Source organism: Lepisma saccharinum, chromosome 16, assembly GCF_977018435.1.
Source record: "Lepisma saccharinum chromosome 16, izLepSacc3.1, whole genome shotgun sequence".
Taxonomy (NCBI): domain Eukaryota; kingdom Metazoa; phylum Arthropoda; class Insecta; order Zygentoma; family Lepismatidae; genus Lepisma; species Lepisma saccharinum.
The window spans coordinates 48,001,162-48,014,634 of NC_139244.1; the positions used below are offsets into that span (position 1 = coordinate 48,001,162).

A 13,473-nucleotide genomic window follows, 5' to 3' on the forward strand; every position below is an offset into this window, starting at 1 on the left:
ACAAAACGATAATCGATTTGTTATTAGTCACAAATAATGGAACTCCGGTATTGAAGATGGTGCAAGGGCAAAGTGAATTCGTAAAGTGACTGGCTACTAAGAGTTTGCAAGCAGATATCCGTGTACCTCAAATAATCAACAATTGTCCTTGACCTCGCGTTCTGTTTGTACGAAATAAGCGAACAGAAATCGTATGAATTGTGAATTTCAAAACTTCACTCACAAGGAAAACTGTAAACGTTTTTTTCTTGTGTATGTATCTTTTACACCTCGCATGCAGACAATACGTTCATTTTGATTGAAAAAAAATGTGTAAAGAAACATAATAACAAATATGTATACTGTGTGAGAAATGTCCATCTGTATTATGCATACTGAATTTGTAGCACACTTGATATCTGTAACAGATACGAGCAAGCAATTAAATATAAACAAGACTTACCTTTTAGTTCTTTCTTGCTTTTCACGTTCACGACGTATTCTTTGGGACAGTGCTTTTCTAGAGCGAAATGGGTGTCTTTTACTTCCATAATTTTGTCTCACTTTCCCCATTTTCAACACACAATCATTCAAACATGACAATCAACTTATTGTAATAACATACGGAATGTAAACTTGGCAACAGCGTTTGATATAAATATCTTGAGGATGAAACGCCACTTCAAAAATTATTAATATAAGAACTAGTTTATGGACGCTCAAACTGAGTTTAAATTTACACACAGTGCTCCTAATACTTGAGACAAGAAACATGTGAAGACCGTTTCGTAAAAATCATCCTTAATAGACTGGCAACTTTTAAAAAATGCACCGGTATTAACAAAACTACCACTTCAGCGCCATCTGTATGCAGCAGTTTGAACATGACGGAGACCTTTTATTTTCTGTTATTTACTTAAATCCCTTCAATCGTAACAAAATTATAAGGTTCACATGTTCTAGTGAATAAAACAATCTTTTATGTCGGAAAATTTCTTCCTTACCGAATCTATATTAGTTGTATGGCTATCATTAGAAATTTGGGTCTATGCTTTAGCATGGCTTTAGAACCCCCTTAAAATGTGCAATTGTTAACTCAATTGGTAAAAACAACAATAATATTACTGATAAAACCAATCCACTGGTATGGCTTCCTCGATGGCATAGTGATAACATCGTCGCCTTGTAATCAATATGTTCCGGTCTTGATACTCAGTGGAGGTATAGTGGTTTAGATCCTACTTTAAACTGTACGTCCAGTCCCAACTTGCCTATCTGATACTTACATTATTCCATACTGATGAGAGTACCAAATGTCTCATCCCTTGTACCCGTAAACATTAGGTCACTTCAGATCTTTCTTCTGTTATTCTGCACTAAGTAAAAAGTGGACCTAAATTAATTCCTACTTCTTTCCATGTTTATGAATTTTTTTACATTTGTTGCAATGTCTGGTGGCATTGCACTACCTTTTACATTGCATATTCTATAACACTTATAAGTCTTAAGCTTGTCTGGCAGTTGTGGCAGAAATACATAACTAATTTGAAAAAGCTCAAAATAATTGTTTAAATCTAAAATTACTACAAATGTGTAGAATCATATGAAATATCAAATGTCAAAATCAGGAATGTGCTAACCTTATTTTTGATATAAAAACATTTTAATATTCAAGGTCCTGTAAAAAACAGAGTTTACATTTGAATAAATGTTATCCATAAAATATAAACCTACTTGGCAGTTCATTAGGTCATATGAGTTAGCACAGGTGAAGAAGTTGCAAATTTGTGTTGTTTTTTTGCCATTGGTACAATATGTAAAATAAATAATTAATAAGAGTCACCTATAGTGTAATTCATTGAAATTTTACACTGGAATTAAATATGTAATTACATAAAAATCCAGGCAATCACTCCCAAAGAGGTTGCTGAAAGCAGCGTTATGGATGGATATTGATGTTGATTGCAACGGTGAAATCAGGGTTTTCGCAAGAGTTTGAGGGCTGTGGATGTTTCAGCAAGGTAAAAGTCTTCAGATATTGCAAGTAAGTTTTAACTGGTGTGTGAATGTGTAGGGCAGAGGATGTGACCAAGATACTGCAGGTTTTCCAACCATAGTTGTGCGATGAGGAATAGCTGGAGCTCTGGATCTGTCGTGGAAGGCGTTCCTAGTGTCATTTTTCCCATGACCCACATGAACTTCCGCAACTGAAGTTTTTGCTATTATAATATTTGTTATGTCCAAATTACTGGTTCATCATAAAAGTTTAAAAAGAGTAATGTCCACCTCTTTAAAGAATTACATGTCAAATTATATATTAAAACATTTTAATATAAATGTTATACAAAAAGAACTAGTTTGACAAAAACAAACTATACAATACAAAAACATCAATTAAAAATATATATTCACATTACACTTAGTATATGAAATAGCTCATTACCATAAAAGCTATGTGAAAACTGAATCTAGGTCCTTAACATTCCATCAAAATGTTCTATCAACTGATGTGCTAGAAATTATTTCATCAAGTTAGTTTAATTTGAATTAGTTCCCTCAATTACAGGCAGATGGCACTAGTGTTTATATGTATGGTCAAGAGAAAACTTCCCCAAACTTCCATTAATTGACAGTGGAACCTCGATTTTACGTTTTTCAGCTGCTGGAAAAACTTAAAATGCAAGAAAATGTAAAACTGAGGAAAATTTTTAAACGTTTTGTTATGTTGGGACCATCAAGGTTGAATACATAATGAGGGAAAATGTAAAATCCAGGAACATAAAATCGAGGTTCCGCTGTAATTCCTTTTTTGGCAGACAAGTTAGAAAACGATACAAATCAAGAAGCAATTCACAGTGCAAAATTGATTTTCAGTATAGGGTGTAAGCTGTAGTAATTTCAGCATATTTTTCAATATGTTCCTAAAAACAGCAAGTTCTCCTGATTGTGCAATGACAGCCATTGGAAATAGGTTGGCTTTGGAGCTGAACTAATTTTTTACAACAGAAATACTATAATTTCATGTTCAGCATCATGTGTTTCTTTGTGTTTTCTATTGAGAAATTCTTAATCACAATATCTGCAATAACTTATTCTAGAAATGCCTTTTTCTGTGCCTCACCAATCCATTACTTTGTTTGAACGACCTGTTGCATACGTGACAAGAGTAAGGTCTCTCGCCTGTGTGGATGCGAATGTGAACTTTGAGGTACTTCCTTAATCGGAACATCTTGGGGCAAAAAGTGCACAGGAAACGTCGCTCAGTTGAGTGGGTAGCTTTGTGCCGGCTACAGGCATTTGAGGATGGGAAGCGTTTTCCACAAATCCTACAGAAGTATGGTGTTTCACCAGTGTGCGTTCTGTGGTGAGCATCTCGGCTGTATTTATGCACAAAACCTTTGCTACAGTATTGACATGAGTATGGCCAGTTTCCTGTATGTGTTCTGCAATGATACAAATATGCTGATCTTGAAAGTAACACCTTTCCACACACATCGCAGACCCTGGGTTCCCTTGTCTGAACCGGCAATCCATGTCCCCTTCTATGCTCCAGGTATGTACCACGATTCGTAAATTGTTCGTTGCACAACTTGCAAGTGTACGGGAACTCCATGTGCAGTCGCTTATGCGTGGTCAAGTTGCCTACCCTGTTAAACTTCACTCCGCACTCTTCACACTCGAAAAGCTGCAATTCACCGTGAATATTCATGTGCTGGCGAAGAAGTTCCTTAAGGTGAAAACTTTTATCGCACACGTGACAGGCAAACGGACGCTCTCCGGTATGGACACGGATGTGTAGATTCTTCTTTGATAGGAATGCAAAATGCTTGCCGCAGTACTCACAAGCATGTTTCTTGTTGTGAAACAAATTGTGGCTAAGCAACGTGCTTCGAGTCTTGAAACCTTTGCCACAAATCTCGCAAAGATGAGGCCTTGCATTGCTGTGTGTGGCCACGTGGTTATTTAAGATTTGTTGGGTGTTACACTCTTTCCCACATATTTCACATATCAATGACCTGATCCTGCTATGGAGAGCAATGTGCTTCTCAAGCATAACCTTACTCTTGAAGACTTTGCAACACACTGTACATGTATTAGTGCCATCTGGTTCGGTGGGATGTTTCCGCTTCCGCTCATACTGACGAACTGGACCATTATGCCTCCACTCGTGCGATTTCAGTGCTCCTTCACTTGTGCAGCATTTTCCGCAAAACTGACATATTAAAGACATAGCATGCGTTTCAATGTGTTTATCAAAAGCTACCTTTTTAGTAAAAGTCTTTGAACACACATCACACTTATATGTTTCTTTTTTGACATCACTTTCGTCGTTAAGTTCCTTTGCCTCTCCCTCCAATGACATTCTTTTAGCAACAATTCCTTGTACGGCTTTAATAAGTTTCGATTTAACATTTTTTCTTACACCATTAAATTCACCTGTTATATTTACACTTAAATTTTTTCCATCGATGAAACTAGAGCTGTCAATTTCAAACAAAAATTCTGCCAAGTTAGTAATCTCGCAGCTATCGTTCGCAGGCAAGGACATTTTATTTGAGTCTCGTAGAGGATCCAAACCGTTCAAGGGGTCTTCAACATTACTGAAAACTTCATGCTCTTTAACAGAATCGTGACCAGAAACAGAAGATCGTTCACAAGAGTTCTGAGTCAATGGACTCACATTGTTCTGAATCATACAGTCCGAGTATAGGGATTGATGATGTTCAAGCAATTCTTGTCCACTTTCAAACACTTCACCACAAGATGAACAGAGATGTGAATATATACTGACTTCAGGCTCAGAACTTGTTTCTTCTTTCAAACTGTTAACTCCATTATTGCCTCCTTCTGCTGTAGAAGTGCTGGTTTCATTTTTAATTACAGGACAGATGTCTAGCTGAGATTCTTCTGTGTGATTTGTGTTGGAATGGTAATCCTGTGCTGCACATGGATAGTTGGAGAGGGTGTCACTCCTGCAGAAGAAGAAAGACCTATTAGTTTACTAATAGCAGACATGAATAATTAGTACATATGAATTTTGTGAAAAATTTATAATTATTCAGTGCATTTTGCTACTGCATGTGTGAAAGGAAATGCTGAAATGAAAAATATGTTTTTCAAGAGTGAAGCTCCATCAGTAATGGTTTTTACTAGGGTAGAGCCGATACCTTTGTGACTCAATATTGATACTGTTGCTAATTCCAATTGGTACTTTGAACTGAAATAATTAAAAGTTGTTCAGAATATTTATAAACTTTAGCATACATGTTTTCCATTAGAACTATACCATATCAAGCTACCAGAGCTTTTCTTTAAAATAAGGGGTGTCTAAGAAATATTTTCGGGTTTAAAACTATTAAAGTAAATACTTAATTTTTTTGTATAAAGATAAATTTATTACCAAAAGAAAGCTTAAACATTAATATTTTATTTGTAGAAAAGAGTATTGGGCAAATGGTGACCATTCATGTTTTCACATTCAATTATTCTTGAACTTGCTGCACGCAGTCTTAACGATTAGCAAGGATCCTCACTAACAGTCTGGCGCACACACGATCAACGTTTCTGTTCGATCTTCATGACCTTAGACGTCCCGGCAGTTTACTCATCATAGTGCTTCCAGTATTTTCAAACTTTCTCACCCAATATTTAAATAAATTTGCACTTGGGGCATTTCTCATTTCTACCAGGTTATAATGATGCCGGTACAAACAACGCACATGATAAGAATCATTATTTTTATAAAACGCATGAACACAAAAAAGCACGTTGCTGCCCCGTAAAGTGCTTCATGGCAACTAAATATTAACAATGTTGCCAAGCGTTTGCAATCTATCTCATTTCTCCGTAATGTGCGAATTGCCCCAGAGGGCAGATTCAAAAACGAAAATTTTCTGAGACACCCTTTATTTAAACACAGTCAAAAAAGTTTTGCATCACCTGAGAAGTGATGAAAATAGCGTCCGCAACATGCCGAAGCAGACAAGAACCGATGAAGCAGAGCTCATTGTGCGAAGTAACGCAGTCGATGTGCAATGCCGATAACCACAGACGACTACCGGAGCCAGCAAGTGCATGCGTGTGTTCGAGCGTAGCTCCACGGTAGTCAGCGAAGGTTACTTAGGTTTTCCTCGTGTCCAGTTAGCGAAGGCGAGCGAGTGCAGCTGTGTGCAAGGCATACCTAGGCGTTCGATAGTGCAGTTTGATCGGGCCAGGATCACGCTACTGTAGACTGGCATGTCACAACGGACTGTAGCTAGGGCTGTTGGAGTGGCGCAAAGCGATATCTGTAGGACCTGAAGACGGTATACAGATAAAGGAACAGTAGCAGATCGTCAACGGACAGGTCGTCCACAGGTCACACCACCAGCACAAGACCGCTATGTACGACTCTCAGCTCGGCGACAGAATACCATGATGGCAAGGCACATCACTCATGCCCTCCAGGCAGGCACTGCTGGGCGTGTGTCAAACCAAACTGTCTGTAACACACTCCGAGGAAGTGGTTTACGTTCCAGAAGACCTCTCCGGCACCAGTACCTATTGCCACGACATTGGCGCGAACGTGTGCATTGGGCCCATGCACATCGAAATTGGGTACCCGATCAATGGGCTCATGTGCTCTTCACAGATGAATGTAGGCTCTGTCTAAGGCCAGATTCACGAAGAGGACGGGTGTGGCGAGGCCCTGGACTGCAAGACGGGCTTCGTGGTGTTCAGGGGGCCCATCCATACCAAGGAGGAGGAATCATGATATGGGCAGGGATCATGCTCGGACGTCGAACACCCCCAATTCCAATTAGAGGGACACAAACAGCTGTTTGTTATGTCAGGGAAATTCTCCAGACGACTGTGGAACCATTTCATCAGGAAACTGGTGACGAATTTGTCTTGGTGGATGACAATGCCCATTCACACCTCGCACAGATGGTGCACGATTATCTGCAGGTGGAGAATATCCGTCGCATGCTCTGGCCAGCGCAAAGTCCCGACATGAATTGCATCGAACATGCATGGGCAATGCTAGAAAATGCCATTGCAAACCATCCTGTGGCTCCCATCAATCCTCGTGAATTTCTTCTTGCGGCACAGGATGAACGAGATCGCTTACCGCAAGATCACCTTGATCGTCTCATCCTCAGTATGCCACAGCATGTTCAAGACCTTCTTGCAGCCAGGGAAGGATACACCAGGTGGTAGACAATGTTTCTGATGGATCCGCTATGACGAACAGTCTTCTTGTGACAATTCTTTGTTTTTTCATCTTCATCATGAATTGTGCCATTTTAGTTTTAAAAATATTTCTGAGAAAATTGTACGTTTCTTGTTCCCTTTTCATTCAACATGTCTTGTTCTTCATCTTTTCTTTTGTATTCCCACTGTGATTGTCAATAAACTTTGTGCTTCATATATATTTTGTCATTTTCCATCCTGATGCAAAACTTTTTTGACTGTGTTTATAATTTCACATGAGAAAATCATTTAAGCACAAAACACATTTCTCCTCACAACGTAGTTGCAAAAAATAATAAAAATTATGCACTTTGCATAATTTCCTGGATATTTAAATTACACAAGAGTACAGAGATAATGTATCTCGGCCAGTATCAATACATCAGCATCGTACTGGGTGTCATTTTTCCCCCCACACTTATTACAGTTGACATTATGGTTAAAAAGGGAAAGTTATAGGTTTTGGACCTATGGAAAACATAATGTTCATTACAGCAACTTTGAAATACTAATCAACAAAACCTGAAAAATAAATTATCCTCATGCAAGGGTGATGTCAATCAGTTTGTGCCAACTATCAGTATCTCAGAAATCGCAAGAGCTATAAAAACAAAATTTGCTGGACTGATAGATGAGCACAACAAAAATCAACTTCATCAACCAGTTCATCTGGTTGCGAGATGCAAAAAACGATCAAAAGTGACCTGTCAATATTTCAGAAAAATAACAAATATGTTATTAATAACAATCCTGCAAGGGACCAATCACGTCACCTATTTCTCCCATTGACACAACAGTCTAGGTGAAAGAGGAGCGTTCGCACCAGAAACTACAAACTGCTCTAGCATAGAGGCTGTTCATCAAGGAGAGAAGCCCAATGCAAACCTGCATGCAGTTTGAGGTTTTTTTAGTCACTTTATGCACAGAAAAGCTAATCGGGACTGTAACTAGAGTTTAAAGTGGGATCTGAATCATTATGTGCCTCCATCAGGAATCGAACCCGGAACCCCTTGAATACAAGGCGATGACGTTTGCCACTATGCCATCAGGTTGGCCCTCGCAATTGTTGTTTGGAGATTTTCACATGTTACATGAATCAGCGCTCAATTGTACAGAAGTAACTAACCTAAATGTAATTAACTTATGATTGCAATTTATGAATTAAAATTTCTTTTTTGCAAAACAAGCTAACAGATAGAAATGTGTAACATCTCAACTTTTAAAATTTGTAACGTTCAATGAACATATGCATAAAAAATTTCAACTAATGTAACTTTATTATGATGCGATAGTTATGTAATCAAGAGGGGGGGGGGGGGGTTGGAGAGTAAAACCTCAGGTATAAATACCTGGAAATTTTGATAGTAATTTGAGTATATTTCTTGACAAAACCCTTCCTGGGTGGACTAGGGAGACCTCATCCCTGGGTGGACCAGGTGTAAATAGTGTTATTCAAAATTTGCTAATATTGCCATTCAGTTAAACCAAATGATAACTAAATTATTTCATCAGTGAACCTGAGTCTTACTCCCCTTCTTACACCAAAGTGACTGTATGATTCTTCCTACGATAAACTGTTTGAAATGATAATCCAGTGTTCGTGATTCCATGATCCTCAGATGGCTTCAGTGTATGCCGAGAAAGAGTTAGTGGTACCGACAGAAAGAGCACGGGTTGCAAACTGTGCAAGGGGAACGTAGCAATTATCTTTATGCCACAAAGATCATCTCACCTTATTTCTGAAATTTCACCAGCCAGTATTAATGAAAATTAACGAAATAGTATCTTCTACATGGCTGTGTTACTAGATTGATTGAATTGTTGTTTTAAGTCCACCTTATGCACAGAAAGGCTAATCGGGACTTGACCTACAGTTTAAAGTGGGATCCGAACCACTATGTGCCTCCACAGAGTATCGAACCCGGGACCCCTTGATTACAAGGTGAGGACATTACCACTATGCCATGGGGGAGGCCCAACTGTGTTACTAGAATATTGCACATGATTTTTAGCATTTACAATTTTCAAAACTGACATTTCTATTGTTTTTTTTTTTCACCGAGAAATATGTTAAATACTATCTTACTATGAAAAAACTCAAATCATCCTCAATCTGCCTTCAGATGTGTTTTAAAGTCCATAGTGTTCTCCTAGGGGCTATTCATGATTGATTGATTGGACCAAACAGTTTAAAGTGGGATCTGAACCATTATGCATCAGGAATTAAACCTCGGATTTCTTGATTACAAGGTGTCAGTGTTAACACCATTAATCACCTTTTAGCAATCAACAAATCTTCGCACATGCTTTTTTCTGATACTTTAAATTTCAAATCTTGCATTTTTTTTTTTTTTTGCCTCAGGCCCTTGAAAAATGTATGATAGAAGTTCCTTGTAAATATGCATTTGCAAATGTGTTAAACAAAGATAGTCAAAATAACAAAAAATAGAGTGAGAAAAATAACAGAAATATTACAAGTTAACATTAACAAAAGTTATTTCAGATGGGAAAATTGATTGATTTTTCTTTATTTTTAACATTATGGGTATACCATCACACTATCTCTGTGCACAAGTCGCACAATAAGGGGAAGAAAAACAAAATGCTTTACACTAGCTAACTCTCTTAAATTACTAAACTTGAGGGTTCATTGACACAGCAACATGTTTTCTACCTGTACCTATTCTGAGCAAGATCAACCCAACCCTTAACCATCGGTTATCAGTTTTCTTACGGTCTATCTTAACATTCTCATTCCATCTTCATCTTGGTCTTCCCACAAGACATCCATACCAAATGTCAACCTCCCTTCCACATAATATACCCTGGACTGCATTTTGCACACTAACGAGGCTTTGGCATCTGGACCCATGGCCAGTATAATGCTGTATGAAACTTGGGTGCTGTCCATATTATTTTTCTTTCTTTTTTTTAACACATGATTTAAATCAACCTGCTATAAATCAAACCAATTTGTTTAATAATAAAGCAAAGTTCACAAAACAACCAGTGGCTTGTAAATAATTTTAACTGAGGGAGAATGTTTACAATGATGGGAATTTTGATAGAAATTTTGCATATATAGGGAATTAAAGATAAATTTCACAATATTTCGCTTTGAATCACAATATTACCGTATACCAATATAAATCTTCAGGAATTACAGAGAAACTTGAAGCTGTTTTTAATTTGTGCCAGCAACAACGCAACACGTTCCGAGGGTGGTGGCAATGCACACCAAAATTGATATGTCAAACTAAAAGCATCTTTGCGGAAAACATGAGTATTGCCACTTATGGCCAAATGGGAAGATGAGGGAGGATGAGTGATGATATGATGAAGGGACACTAAAAAATAACACCTGTGCCCAGGCCAGAATTTGAACTAGCCCTGATGGCACAGAGTGAAAGAAGGTATCCTGAAAAAAGTGTTTACTGTATTATGACTCCTTTTAGGGTTGATGCTAAGTGAAAGAAGTACATTGATATTATGGTCATATCAAAAGCAGTGAGCAACATTTTTTTATAAATTATTTTGATGTGATATTGAAAACCAAATACATAACCTTAATCTACAGTCTTTTATTTACTTTTCCAAATAATTTCCACTTCTTTGTAAACATTTTCCCCACTATTATGCTAGTTTTAATAACCCTGGGGTAGAACTCCATTCCAGCCTGGCGGAGACCCTCACATGCTTCTTTCTGAATTGCCTCCATTGTCTCATAATATTGGCCTCACATCTGATCCTTCACAAATCTAAACAGATGGTAATCTGATGGTGCTAGATCAGGGATGTAGGAGGGCTGTGGAAGAGCTTCCCACCCCAAATAATTAACTCCGAGTGTTGTTAAACCCGGAGGTTTATGGCTGTAGCAACACAACCTTATCCTGGGTAAGATCAATCCAATCTTTTCCATCCTTACAGACTTCCTTTAGGTCCATCACAACTTTATCCCTTCATCTTAATCTTGGCCTTCCTACAGGTCTCTTACCATCAGGTTTCCCAACAAGAATCCTGTAAACTCCCGAGCTTCCCACCCCATTTTGTCAATTTCTCCCGGTGTGAAGTACCGATCATTGTCATGCTGGAGGATGATCTTTCAGGATGTTAATTGTGCAATGCACGATGGAACTTGTACATTGTCTGGACATAACGAGGGGCATTAATGGTTTGCCCAGATTCAAGAAAACCTCCCCAACACTCTCCTTGTTGCTTTTTGAGGGTGACAGTCAAGAGACTGATCTTGGATGCTTGAATTCCCACCTTTAAAATGCTTCATCAATCTTGCACGCTGAAGTCTATGGTGAATTTCTGCAGCAGGGATTTCTTCTTTAATGTGAAATTCAACAGCAGGCTGACAAAACGAGAAATGGTTGCTTGCCATTTTATTAGGATTAACACTGATCACATGATGAAAGCTACTACAGTGGAACCCCGATTTATGTTTCTGGATTTTACATTTTCGCACACTTTAAGTTTCTTCAGCTTGGTCCCCTGAGAAATATAAAATTGAGGTTCCACCATATTATCTTACAACACTCAAGGATACACAACAGATGGCACCAGCTACGACACAATGCTCATTATTCTGCTGTTACAGATTTGCATGCAAAAAATAAATCCTCATTACTTTTGGTATGACCCTCATATTTTTAGTACATACCTTTCAGAATCAGAATTGACCTTCCTTCCAAATTTCATATGCTCTGCCCTTCCTTTTAGTAACCCTTTTAACAGGTCTTTATCCTGGAGTAAGTACTTATGTTTGCTGTTTACTCGTGCTAATACTACCTTGTATCTTTTTGGCTTCTGCTGAAATAAAAAAAGAGGAAATAAATATATGAAATAAACAAACTGGTCCCTCAATTATGCTAAGCTTACACAACAATTTACTGACAAAATTCTGAACTGCTAGTGTTGCCACCAACACCAGAAGCAACTAAAATATATTTTTGTTTTGCCCATAAAATTCCAATTTCCAAGCCCATCAAATGTCCCATATGACCCTGACTGGTCACAAACCACAGATCAGCATGGTGCCAATCACAGATCTGTAAATTATGACAGTACATTAAATTCTAATAGATCCACACATTTATGGTGAATAAAAGATCCAAAACTTTGGTACAAAAACTTGGCGTACTTCAGGATCAAAAGCGGTATGTAAAATGGCATTTTGGTGTTAAAATGGTGAATAAAAACCTAAATTTGATGTAGAAATTACACTTATTACACAAAATTAATATTCACTTCTAATAGAACATATCACAGTATTAAATTTATTCCTGTATAAAGGAGTCCATGTTTGCTTCTCAAATATTTACAGCAGAATTAATCCATTTTCCATGATTTGCTAACTCACATGATAATACAGACCTCAGAAGGTGTTCTCAGTAAATAAACCCTAAATTTTATGTTTAAGAGTTTATTTTGCATTTTGTAGTTCATTTTGCAATATTTCGTGACTAAATATGGTAGCAAAACACACCTCACACCTTTCAAAAACATGAAAAATTAACATGAGAATGTGTTATTTTATACATCGTGTTCATCAAATATGAAATATGCATGCCTCTACTAATAATGTGTTCTCCACTAAAACTGACATTCTGGGGGGAAAAACAACTTTATTCAGACTTTAGCCACTACTTAATTTCTAAAATTTCCAGCATGGACTGAATTACAAAGTATTTAAAACATCTCACTGTCATCTATTCATAATGATAAAACACCAGTGTGAATATCTCTCCCAGTGCTTATGATATAAGTGAACAAAAGAGTTGTGGAACTTTTGAAAAACACTGTAGTTAGCATATTTACCTCTGCAGAAACTATAGTTGTTTGTTCCTTTACATTATCTTGTTTGGTGGCCATCTGGCCATTCTTGCTCATTTCAACCACCACGAATTTGCAACTTTCCACATCCCCACTTGCTGAATCTGCTTCATTAAAATCAATTTCAGCTGGAGATGCTGTTTCTCTTGAGATAAAGTTCTGATCTTTCTCAATCTCCTCTTGATACAAGCTACCTCCAAAACTCTCGCTGTCGCATTCTCCTCCACCTTCAGTAAGACACTGAAATATAATAATTATTACTAATAATTATGAGGACACAGATGAGTGGAGAAGATAACATAATTTAGAACTGTACAATTTTATTCCTGCCCAGATATTATTAGAATAATTAAATCAAGAAGACTTAGATGGACAGGTCCTGTAGCACGAATGGAGAGGAAAGCTGATGGTAAGATACCTGTA

The 13,473-nt window shown here is 37.6% G+C and overlaps 1 protein-coding gene across 2 annotated transcripts in view; it reads right to left on the bottom strand.

Annotated features, from left to right (window-relative positions):
- Positions 1-2,303: 2,303 nt before the first annotated feature.
- LOC146000471 (uncharacterized) overlaps positions 2,304-13,473 on the bottom strand; it is a 59,213-nt gene continuing 48,043 nt past the window's right edge. Inside the window, exons 7-9 of one of the 2 annotated variants that reach the window (XM_083138133.1) lie at positions 13,036-13,290; positions 11,879-12,024; positions 2,304-4,952 (exon numbers count right to left, since the gene is read on the bottom strand). In XM_083138133.1, the coding sequence (XP_082994259.1) occupies positions 3,074-4,952; positions 11,879-12,024; positions 13,036-13,290 (2,280 nt within the window). In that variant the 3' untranslated portion in view covers positions 2,304-3,073. Of the gene's footprint in view, positions 4,953-11,878; positions 12,028-13,035; positions 13,291-13,473 lie in introns of both variants that reach the window. The other variant, XM_083138132.1, reaches the window with a different exon arrangement.